The sequence below is a fragment of the Cherax quadricarinatus genome, chromosome 47 (assembly GCF_038502225.1).
Source record: "Cherax quadricarinatus isolate ZL_2023a chromosome 47, ASM3850222v1, whole genome shotgun sequence".
Taxonomy (NCBI): domain Eukaryota; kingdom Metazoa; phylum Arthropoda; class Malacostraca; order Decapoda; family Parastacidae; genus Cherax; species Cherax quadricarinatus.
This window is the reverse complement of record NC_091338.1, coordinates 16516154-16529024: the sequence shown is the minus strand read 5'-3', so window position 1 is coordinate 16529024 and position 12871 is coordinate 16516154. Positions and strand designations below refer to the sequence as shown.

The window sequence follows — 12871 nt, the reverse complement described above, 5'->3', positions numbered from 1 at the left end:
TGCAAGTATATGGAATAGGTGGTAAGTTATTAAATGCTGTAAAGAGTTTTTATGAGGATAGTGAGGCTCAGGTTAGGGTGTGTAGAAGAGAGGGAGACTACTTCCCGGTAAAAGTAGGTCTTAGACAGGGATGTGTAATGTCACCATGGTTGTTTAATATATTTATAGATGGGGTTGTAAAGGAAGTAAATGCTAGGGTGTTTGGGAGAGGGGTGGGATTAAATTATGGGGAATCAAATTCAAAATGGGAATTGACACAGTTACTTTTTGCTGATGATACTGTGCTTATGGGAGATTCTAAAGAAAAATTGCAAAGGTTAGTGGATGAGTTTGGGAATGTGTGTAAAGGTAGAAAGTTGAAAGTGAACATAGAAAAGAGTAAGGTGATGAGGGTGTCAAATGATTTAGATAAAGAAAAATTGGATATCAAATTGGGGAGGAGGAGTATGGAAGAAGTGAATGTTTTCAGATACTTGGGAGTTGACGTGTCGGCGGATGGATTTATGAAGGATGAGGTTAATCATAGAATTGATGAGGGAAAAAAGGTGAGTGGTGCGTTGAGGTATATGTGGAGTCAAAAAACGTTATCTATGGAGGCAAAGAAGGGAATGTATGAAAGTATAGTAGTACCAACACTCTTATATGGGTGTGAAGCTTGGGTGGTAAATGCAGCAGCGAGGAGACGGTTGGAGGCAGCGGAGATGTCCTGTTTAAGGGCAATGTGTGGTGTAAATATTATGCAGAAAATTCGGAGTGTGGAAATTAGGAGAAGGTGTGGAGTTAATAAAAGTATTAGTCAGAGGGCAGAAGAGGGGTTGTTGAGGTGGTTTGGCCATTTAGAGAGAATGGATCACAGTAGAATGACATGGAAAGCATATAAATCTATAGGGGAAGGCAGGCGGGGTAGGGGTCGTCCTCGAAAGGGTTGGAGAGAGGGGGTAAAGGAGGTTTTGTGGGTAAGGGGCTTGGACTTCCAGCAAGCGTGCGTGAGCGTGTTAGATAGGAGTGAATGGAGACGAATGGTACTTGGGACCTGACGATCTGTTGGAGTGTGAGCAGGGTAATATTTAGTGAAGGGATTCAGGGAAACCGGTTATTTTCATATAGTCGGACTTGAGTCCTGGAAATGGGAAGTACAATGCCTGCACTTTAAAGGAGGGGTTTGGGATATTGGCAGTTTGGAGGGATATGTTGTGTATCTTTATATGTTTATGCTTCTAGACTGTTGTATTCTGAGCACCTCTGCAAAAACAGTGATAATGTGCGAGTGTGGTGAAAGTGTTGAATGATGATGAAAGTATTTTCTTTTTGGGGATTTTCTTTCTTTTTTGGGTCACCCTGCCTCGGTGGGAGACGGCCGACTTGTTGAAAAAAAAAAAAAAAAAATATATATATATATATTATAATTATATATATATATATATATATATATATATATATATATATATATATATATATATATATATATATATATATATATATATATATATATAATATGTACTAAATAAGCCGAACTTGCCGAATAGGCCGAACTCCCTTAAAAATTAAACTTTTCCATTTTTTAAGGGTGATGTGTGATGAATGGTTTGAAAAACCGACAAGTTGAAGATTGAGACACTTATGCAGCATATGGGAATCTTTATTCAGGAAACGTTTCGCCACACAGTGGCTTCATCAGTCCAATACAAAGAGGAAGGCGTAAGGAGAGGAGGAGTATGAGGTAATCAGTCCCTCAGCCTGGTGTCGATGTGTTCAGTCCATCAATCTTGTAGATTGATGGACTGAACACATCGACACCAGGCTGAGGGACTGATTACCTCATACTCCTCCTCTCCTTACGCCTTCCTCTTTGTATTGGACTGATGAAGCCACTGTGTGGCGAAACGTTTCCTGAATAAAGATTCCCATATGCTGCATAAGTGTCTCAATCTTTAAGGGTGATACCTAATTTTTTTTCATTAACAGTGATATAGAGTTTTTTATTTTTTGACAAAACTAACATAAGAAACTCAGCTAACCTCCCTTAAACTATTTTTTAGCTAAATTCTGCTATATATATCTTAGGTTAATTTAAATTTATTTACTATTATTTAAAATCAATGATATATATATATATATATATATATATATATATATATATATATATATATATATATATATATATATATATATATATATATATATATATATATATATATATATTCATACCGATTATGATCGATTTTACGCTGATTTATAGCAAAAAAAAAGTTTTTCATTCGGCTTATTCGACAAAGTGAACCCTTGGTAAATAGATCAGATCATGATCTGTTCGGATCAGTTTATTGATATGAGTTTGATAGGATGCGTCAACTTGTGCACACTGAATATGGCTGCGTCTTATCCTTAATATTGACGCAGTGGCTTTACCCTCCACCCAAATTCCCCCTCTGCTGAGGTACATCTTGGGTGTGCCCCAACTGCTTACCCTCTACCCGTATAATGTACACCTGTAATGTTCTCTCCACAGCACATGTCACTTGAAAGTAATAGTCCCTGCCCTCAGGACTAAACCTCTCTAGTAATATATATTATATATATACGTATATATGTCGTGCCGAATATGTAAAACTGGTCAGTTAGCAAGAACTCATTTAAAATTAAGTCTTTTCTAAAATTTTCTCTTATACGTTTAAAGATATATTTTTTCATTATTGTTAATGTAAATTTTTTTAATTTTACTCCAGAAGAATCTTAGAAAACTTACCTAACCTTATTATAACAAGAACAATTTATTTTAGCCTAACCCAACTAAATATATTTTAGATTTGTTTACAATAATTTAATACTAAACAAGCACAGTGAAATATATTTTTTCCGTTAGGTTCAGAATGATTTTGGCTAAATTATTGCATACACAAATTTTCGCTTGTCCTATATGGCAAGATGAGCGTTGCTATTTAAGCCAAGATCGCAAGTTCTGCCTATTCGGCATATATATATATATATATATATATATATATATATATATATATATATATATATATATATATATATATATATATATTATGGGGTTTTGTCGTGGTTAATTATGTATGTACTGATACTGTGGTGTTGCCTCACTCCCTTACCTACTCTTGTGAGACTACTACTGCTGCTGCTCCTAGGTACAAGCAGGCTTGTTGCTCTTGTTACCTGCTCCTGACTTGGTACTTGTGTTTTGGTACCATGCCTTAGTAACCGTATTAGTATTATGGTAGAATTAACATAGCTGTTCCAGTTCTTGTTGAAATTCGCAAATGTAATCAGTCCTTAATAATATTTTCAGTTTTTTGTAAACATGTTTAGTAATATTCTATTTAGATCTTACGAACGAATATATTTCTTTACTTGACTGACACCATTGTAACTCTGCCTTGACAACCGTCATCTCTCTCCTCTACCCCGGCCCCGAACACCAAGCTTACTGATTGTAATTAACATCTCTTAAAATACATTAACTTAGTAAAGATTGAGAGCAGAGAAAGTCCCAAGAGGCTGTGCAGATGAACAGTCACATTAACACGAATTAGTAAAGTTGGTTAATTTGCTTTAAGACAGCGAATTACCGTATTCATAAGTGGGTGTTATGTAATAAGATAGATGACGGTGATGGGTACTTCAAACCTACCTCACCGTAACTGAAACAGAGACCCAACCTGGGCAACCTAACACAGATTGTCACTAGAGTAGATTCAACCAATTCAGTTTTATCAGTAAACGTATTAAATGTGAACAAAATAAAACATGAACATCTTACTGATCAATATGCTGGAATATAGTATAAGATGAAGGTAAACCATCATCATCAGAAGGTGAGTATCCTAGCATTGGAAACCTACTCTAGATTTATACAACAAAAAAAATAACCAGAGATGATGTACATAGGGAGGAGAGTGATGCTTCCTCGACAGGCGAAGGAATGAAAAACTCAAAGAATTTCGTAAGAGTAAACACTGGTTAAAGAACTGCAAATGAGTGAGCTAAAATTAACAAAATAGCACAATACCTTTGATGAGTTTCGAGAGTGTTACTTGTGGAGACCTGCCATGGGCCGGGTTGTTCTGGTCAACCAGGCTACCTGAAACAGTAATATATCGCAATACCGTGTCTGGAACAATTTACAACAAGCCGCACCTGGGAAATTAAGTGTATGTTGACGTTTTGTTCCATCTTGTCAAGTCAGTTGTAACTTTATAGTGGTCCAGGACCGACCGAAACTTCGTTATAAGGTTCTTTTTCTAAGTGCGGCTTATTTGTAACATGCCCAGGAAGCATAGAGCATTAATGACATTGAAAGAAACTCAGAATTCTTCAGTGCAAATTCCGAAGAAAGATTTATGTATATCTTTTAAGATATATTCAAGTTGATGGTTGGAACTACTCCTTCACTTGACCTCCCTGTCATCACACTCTGGAAGATGTCTGCATAATCTACAAGTCACTATTTAATTAACCTCATAAAGAGGGGATTATCCTTTCGATGTCAGGTAGAGCTTTTGTTCTCAAGGCAGACATATAATAGCCTTTAATGAGATAGACTTTCTCGAATTTAGCATTAATAATTATCAAACCAAATAATCCACCTGTTTAACAGATATATATACAACGTGAGGTAATTGTAGTGAAAACGTCTCGCCCACCAGGGGATTTATCATTTATTTGAAAGTGCTAACTAACGTCGGCTGCAAGACAAGCTTGTTGTCTAACGTATGTCATTGCGTTTGTTTCTCTGCACGATCTAAACAGGATCTTTGCACGTTCGGTCACAACAAGATCTACTCTCCCCTCCTTACTTATCTAAGGTTCGACTAGGTTAGGTTAACGTTAATCTGAATATACACAGTTTCACCGTGAGAAACCAAAACTGTAAAACAAATGCGTGAACTAGAATGTAACTTTAACAATTGTGAGAAACGTTGGAAAAAGCACGTGTGGTGGGAGGACGAGGAGCTGTCCAGGATTCCCTAAACCAATCATAGAATTTCACCCGTTAGTGTCATAATGTTTATGGTGAGGGGTAAAGGAAATAAATCTACTACTAAATTATATGTAATAGTATTTAAGGCTTTGTTTATATTACAAGTGAAGGCTGGAACCCTTCAAGTGTCTTGTAGAAGTTTTTTTGTGATCTGATTAATTATTAGTGTTGACAGTTATTACTTGAGCCTTGGTACATGTTGGTAGTGAACTATTGTTGGTGTCAGTACTGATGTTTGTACTAGTACTGGTGCTGTCAGTGGTGTCACTAGTGATGTGTATACTAGCACTGGTACCGCCGCTAACATTAGTATTAACGCTGGCACTAATGCTTGGCGTTGATGTTTGATACTAACGCAGAATACTGACGTCTGATTACTAATGCTTATTACTGTACTAACATCTGGCACTAAAGCCTATTATTGATGACTGGTACTGATGATACTGATACTTGGTACTAATGCTTAGTACTAAAGTTTGGTACCAGTACATATTTCAAATGCTGATACAATATTTCGTAATATTTCTTAATAAAGGTGACTGGTATTAACAGCTTGTACTGGCACCCGGTACTAAAGATTTAGTACTGGTGCTTAGTTCTTGTAGTTAGTACTGATGCCTAATACTATCAGCTGGTACTAATGCACAGTACTGACGCCTGGTACTAACCCCCCATCCCACCCCCTCTGGTAAGGTTGCATCGAGACAGTCAGGGGAAACGACGCCGTCTCAACGATTACCAGCTGGAATCTCTTCTACGTTCAGGGTACCGTACTGCTTGTCCTCTTGTCAGCCTACTCACCCTCTAGTGTCCCTTAGTCACCCTTTTATCGCTCCCTCTCACCCTTGTTCAAGCCCTACACTGGCCGCCCCTCACCCTTGTGTCATTCAACAATGTCACACTGTTATTATGTCACTCCTAGCATGGTTCCTCCACTGTTGTGCCACCCTGATATGGTTCATTTTCAAGCTGTCAGCAACGCATGGCTCGTTTACACGTATGTTGCCCTCCTGGGCTGTTTACATCTGTGGCCATCCTTTAATGGCTGTCCCTGTCACATGTCACCTCTGAGTGGCTTTTCTTCTCTTATGTCAGCCTCGTGTCTTTCTGGCTTGTATGTGCTCCTAGAGTGACTTCATTCTTGTTACCACACTGACCCTTTTATCACCCTAGATTGGTTCTCTAACCTTCGAGTCATGTAAAGTGGCTTTTGCTATTATGCTATTGTTAACTTTCAATACTGTATCGCCCTAAAGTTGTTCTCACCCTTGTGTCACATTTCAGGGACTATCTTACCTTTGTGGTTCTCTTATTTTCTTCTGTGTCTTCATTTATTTCCCTACTGGCCTTCTGTTATCTTAGTGTGGCTTTCAGCTCTGTCACATTAATCACTTTATTCCCCCTGCCTCTGTCCCCCTTGTCTATGAATGATCTCAGACTGGCTCTTTCTCCATTGTTTTAGATGAAGGTGGAGTTGTTGAGAGCTGTTATCACTGTCACTGTGGTTCCTCACACACTGGTACTGCCAAGCTGCAACTCCTTCATTATGCTGCTTTACCATCGTAAACTTCCCATTTGAGTCTTCTTTTAAACCTGTCGTATCACGGTGACCCATATATGACCCAGCTTTTATCATCCACCTGTAGTCTAATGACCCTGTATACTTTTACATCAAAAAAGTGTTAAGTGTTTGACTGGAGGCAGCCTTCCTGTAGCGCAATAAATCACCCAGAATGGCACTACTGCCTCACATTACTTCTACATGAGCTTCAAAGCCATTGCTTAAAACTTTCAGCACTACTTTGTCACTTAAATACTAAGTGATCCATCTGTAGCGCGTTTAATTTTGACCCTGTATATATCTTAGTGTACATACAATGTTGATGTACTGTCTTCTCCACTCAGTCGGCACCACAGAATACAGTAATAGTAGATCCGTATACGAAATTAAATTTATAACTAACTAAATGTCATAAAATTATAAGATGTTGAAGTTAAGCCCACGAACTGTCTGTTGTATTACCGAAGATGTTTTTTCTGTCTGCATTTTAAGCTAATGAAATAGGAATTTAGATACTATAATTTATAAAATTTATACATGTTTAAGTTTTGCCTTATGTTCAGACGGAACGTTTAAGATGAATTTACAGGAGAGATGTAGTTAGTAATAAAGAAGAGATAGAATGAAGTAACTCATCCTTGTTGATAAGTGGAAAGTTAATATATAAACGTGACTTGAAGCAGTTTAGTTTAGAGTGTTGCTTCAGGGGCAGTGGCGTCTCTCTCTCTCTTTCTCCCCCCCCCCACACACAACCAGCACGGTTTCAGGGAAGGAAAATCCTGTGTCACAACCCTACTGGAGTTTTATGACAAGGTGACAGAAGTAAGACAAGAGAGAGAGAGGGGTGGATAGACTCCATTTTCTTGGACTGCAAGAAGGCCTTCGACACAGTTCCTCACAAGAGGTTAATGCATAAGCTAGAGGATCAGGTACACACAACAGGAAAGGCACTGCAATGGATCACAGAATACCTGACAGGGAGGCAACAACGAGTCATAGTACGTGACGAGGTGTCAGAGTGGGCGCCTGTGACAAGCGAGGTTCCACAGGGGTCAATCCTAAGGCCAATGCTGTTTTTGGTATATGTGAATGACATAACGGAAGGGATAGACTCAGAAGTGTCCTTGTTTGCAGATGATGTGAAGTTAATGAAGAGAATCAAATCGGTCGAGGATTTGGACAGGCTACAAGCCTGGTCAGGAACTGGCTCCTTGAATTTAACCCCGCCAAATGCAAAGTCATGAAGATCGGGGAAGGGCAAAGAAGATCGCAGACACAGTATAGTTTAGGTGGCCAAAGACTGCAAACCTCACTGAGGAAAAAGATCTTGGGGTGAGTATAATACCAAGTACATCTGAGGCGCACATCAATCAGTGCCCTGCTTCAGCGTACGGGCGTCGGGCAAACCTAAGGATAGCGTTCGGATGCCTCAGTGAGGAATCGTTCAAGACTCTGTACACCATATACGTCAGGCCCCTACTGGAGTATGCAGCACCAGTTTGGAATCCACACCTGACCAAGCACGTCAAGGGACTAGTCTTGTTTGCAACAAGACTAGTCCCAGAGCTAAGGGGATTGTCCTACGAAGAAAGGTTAAGGGAAATTGGCCTGACGACACTGGAGGACAGGAGGGTCATGGGAGACATGATAATGACATATAAAATACTGCACGGAATAGACAAGGTGGACAAAGACAGGATGTTCCAGAGATGGGACACAGAAACAAGGGGTCATAATGGAAGTTGAAGACTCAAATGAGTCAAAGGGATGTTAGGAAGTATTTCTTCAGTCATAGAGTTGTCAGGCAGTGGAATAGCCTAGAAAGTGACGTAGTGGAGGCAGGAACCATACATTGTTTTAAGGCGAGGTTTGAAAAAGCTCATGGAGCAGGGAGAGAGAGAACCTAGTAGCAAACAGTGAAGAGGCGGGGCCAGGAGCTATGACTCGATCCCTGCAACCACAAATAGGCGAGTACACACACACACCCACAACTTCAACCACAGGGAGATTGATTGGGAAAACCTGGAGCCACATGGGGATCCCAAAACATGGAGAGCCAAGATGATGGATGTACTGGAAAACCTCATGCACCAACATGTTAGGGACACTACAAGAGAGAAAGGGGAGGATGAACCAGCAAGACTGGACCTTGTGTTCACCTTGAGTAGCTCAGACATTGATGACATCACATATGAAAGGCCCCTTGGAGCTAGTGACCACGTGGTTCTGAGCTTTGAATACACTGTAGAGCTACAAATGGAGAGGGTAACAAGAGTAGAAAAGGAAAAGCCAAACTATAAAAAGGGGGACTACACAGGTATGAGGACCTTCCTACAGGAGGTTCAGGGGAAAAGAGTGTTGGTAGGAAAGTCAGTAAACGCAATGATGGGGCTATGTAACAACAAAATGCAAGGAGGCAGAGGAAAGGTTTGTTCCCAAGGGTAACAGAAATAATGGGAAGAACAGAACGAGCCCTTGATTTACCCGTAGATGTAGGGAGGCAAAAACTAAGTGCACTAGAGAATGGGAAAAGTACAGAAGGCAAAGGACTCAGGAAAATAAAGAGATTAGTCGAAGAGGCAGAAACGAATATGCACAGATAAGGAGGGAGGCCCAGCGACAATACGAAAACGACATAGCATCGAAAGTCAAGTCTGACCCGAAACTACTCTACAGCCACATCAGGAGGAGAACAACAGTTAAGGACTAGGTAATCAGACTGAGGAAAGGTGGAGAGCTCACAAGAAATGACCAAGGAGTATGTGAGGAGCTCAACATGAGATTTCAGGAAGTATATACAGATCAGGCTGAAGGGACACTGGGAAGACAAAACAATGGGGTACGCCAACAAGGGATATACCAACAAGTTTTGGATGAAATACACACAATTGAGCAGGAGGTGAAGAAGCTCCTAAGTGACCTTGATACCTCAAAGGCTGTGGGACGGGACATCTCTCCATGGGTCCTTAGAGAGGGAGCAGAGACACTGTGTGTACCACTAACCACAATCTTCAACACATCCCTTGAAACTGGGCAGTTACCTGAGGTATGGAAGATGGCAAATGTAGTCCCCATCTTTAAGAAAGGAGACAAGATTATCAGGAGGAGAGTGGTGAAGCACCTGGAGCAGAACAAGGTTATAAACGACAGCCAGCATGAATTCATGGAAGGCAAATCCTGTGTTACACACTTACTAGAGTTTTATGACGAGATAACTGAAGTAAAAAATGAGAGGGAGGGGTGGATTGATTGCATTTTCTTGGACTGCAAGAAGGCCTTCGACACAGTTCCTCACAATAGATTAGTACAGAAACTAGAGGATCAGGCACATATTACAGGAAGGGCACTGCAATGGATCAGAGAATACCTAACAGGGAGGCAACAGCGAGTCATGGTCCGTGATGAGGTATCACAGTGGGCGCCTGTGACGAGCGGGGTCCCACAGGGGTCAGTCCTGGGACCAGTGCTATTCTTGGTATATGTGAACATGACGGAAGGGATAGATTCAGAAGTGTCCCTGTTTGCAGATGATGTGAAGTTAATGAGGAGAATTAAATCAGACGCGGACCAGACAAGTCTACAAAGAGACCTGGGCAAACTGGACGAGTGGTCCAGCAACTGGCTCCTAGAATTTAACCCCGCCAAATGCAAAGTCATGAAGATCGGAGAAGGGGAAAGAAAACGACATACAGAGTATAGGCTAGGCGGCCAAAAACTGCAAACCTCACTCAAGGAGAAAGATCTTGGGGTGAGTATAATACCGAGTACGTAGTCAGAAGCACACATTAATCGGATAACTGTTGCGGCATATGGGCGCCTAGCAAACCTGAGAATAGCGTTCCGGTACCTGAGTAAGGAATCGTTCAAGACTTTATGCACTGTGTACGTCAGGCCCATACTGGAGTACGCAGCACCAGTTTGGAACCCACACCTAGTCAAACACGTCAAGAAATTAGAGAAAGTGCAAAGGTTTGCAATAAGGCTGGTTCCAGAGCTAAGGGAAATGTCCTACGAAGGGAAATCGGTCTGACGACACTTTAGGACAGGAAAGTCAGGGGAGACATGATAACGACATACAAAATACTGCGTGGAATAGACAAGGTGGACAGAGACAGGATATTCCAGAGATGGAACAGAAACAAGGGGTCACAATTGGAAGCTGAAGACTCAGATGAGTCAAAGGGATGTTAGGAAGTATTTCTTCAGTCACAGAGTTGTTAGGAATAGTTGTTAGGAGTTGTTAGAATAGTCTGGCAAGCGATGTAGTGGAGGCAGGAACCATACATAGTTTTAAGACGAGGTATGATAAAGCTCATGGAGCAGGGAGAGGTCAGTGAAGAGGCGAGGCCAGGAGCTGAGTCTCGATCCCTGCAACCACAATTAGGTGAATACAGTTAGGTGAGTACACAAACACAAAACAGGCCTAGTGTCTAATCGTCACGTGTCTAGGGCAAAATGGTAACTAACACACACACACTCTTTACAAATATAAGAGACAACATCAGCAGGTCTCTGTCTTTAAGAGATAATTTGACAAGTATCTGCAAACTGTTGTGAGCGGTTGGGCTATAGCCCTTACGAGCCCTTGTGGCTTAGCGCTTCTTTTTTATTATAATAATAATAATATAGCCCTTACGTCGGAGTGCGTACCCCAGGCACCAACAACCTGACTGATCAGGCCGCCGGGCAAGTCTGGTCTGAGACCGGACCGTTCGGGTTGGTGCGTATAACCTTCACCATTTAGTAAACACTAGGTAGACTAGGGCTAAAGTACAGTGGAATACATTCCAGGCTTAAATTCATACACGTATAGTATAATTGCTTCAGGCCTTTGTTTTTTTTAAATAGGCCTACTGCGCCTTTTTGCTGAGAAGACAGCAGGATCATAGGGATGGAATTATTTTTCTACAACTTTTCATTAGTTTACATAATTCATATAAATCTTTAACCGCTGGTGCTGACAGGGTGGGGAGGTGGGGGTCAATTTATATATTTACTGTCCCTAGACACATCTGTGTTAAATGTTTCTCAATAATGATGCATGACCCAGGCATCCCTACTTGCAACACAAGTGGCGCGGTAAGTAACGCCGTCATGCGCATACCACTTAAGGCCAAATTCATTTTTCTTAGCACCAATTTTTTCTTGGCTTTGGAGACTGTTGTATTATTGAGGTCATGTTTGTTTTTAATGAGATATAAACACGTGTGTGTGTCAAATGTGGGTCATATCGTTTGGTATTGCATTATAGTCTCACACCTGATTATATCACTGCTAGGATCATTAAATGGAATGTTGCTAAATGTTTAATGATAATGAGCTTGGGTATTGTTTATGTTAAGTCTTATTAAGTTTATAGATTAGTGGTGAACAAGTGGTTTGTTGTGGTTGTTGGTGGTAGTTATGGTTGCATGACACGGGAGACAAGGTTTGTTGTTGGTGGTGGTAGTTCTGGTTGCATGACACGAGACAAGGTTTGTTGTTGTTGGTGGTGGTGATGGTGATTTTGGTTGCATGACACAGGAGACAAGATTTGCATGCGAGGTCTGACCTGGATGGATGATGCTTCTATATGTTCCAGTGTTTGTGTCTGACTCATCTGCAGCAGGTTAAATATAGGAATTATCCTCGACAATGAAGATGGTGACGTATGCCAGACATCGTTAAGTTACAGCAATTAATATTTAAGGTTCCTCATTATACTTTATTAATAATTTTATGAGTGATTTAAACGCTTTTAAATTATATATTTGTTAATATATAATATTGGGTATTATGAAACATAGTATATGTTCATTACAAGAAATACAACAATAGTATACAATATACACACGATACTAGAAGAGTCTCTATTGCTAGCATAATTCATGATAAATTAAAGACCTTGTATCTTCCATTCTCATTGCCTAGAATGAACTTTATTATAGACCCACACATCTTGAGTGTCTCATTTAGTTGTTGTTATTATCATTATGAAGGACATATACAGTACAAGATGTGGACGTACACAAAAGATATGGCTATACAATATATGGACAAACTCACTACAATTTATGAACATACACAGTACAAGACATAAACATACACAGTACAAGACATAAACATACACAGTACAAGACATGGACATTGGACGTATATGACTATCGGCAAGCGTAGATCAGTGCAGAGATATGTTCTTGCAGTACCGTAACATTGGTCTCAGTAATGCATAATGAACTTTGCCTTCAAATGCGAGGGAGCTGCAAACACATTCCTAATTACCTTCAAGAGGAAACTTAACAAGTTCCTCCAGGTGGGTCTGATCAGCGGAC

The 12871-nt window shown here is 40.3% G+C and overlaps 1 protein-coding gene across 7 annotated transcripts in view; it reads left to right on the top strand.

Annotated features, from left to right (window-relative positions):
- LOC128696472 (uncharacterized) overlaps positions 1-12871 on the top strand; it is a 765910-nt gene that overhangs the window by 532102 nt on the left and 220937 nt on the right. For 5 of the 7 annotated variants that reach the window (XR_011393241.1, XM_070094720.1, XM_070094719.1 and 2 more), the window contains exon 6: positions 5693-5764. The exons of the other annotated variants lie outside the window; for them this stretch is intronic. Coding sequence is in view for 4 of the 5 variants with exons in the window: in XM_070094720.1 (XP_069950821.1) it covers positions 5693-5764 (72 nt within the window). In the remaining variant the exon portion in view is untranslated. The remainder of the gene's footprint in view (positions 1-5692; positions 5765-12871) is intronic. 7 annotated transcript variants of the gene reach the window in all.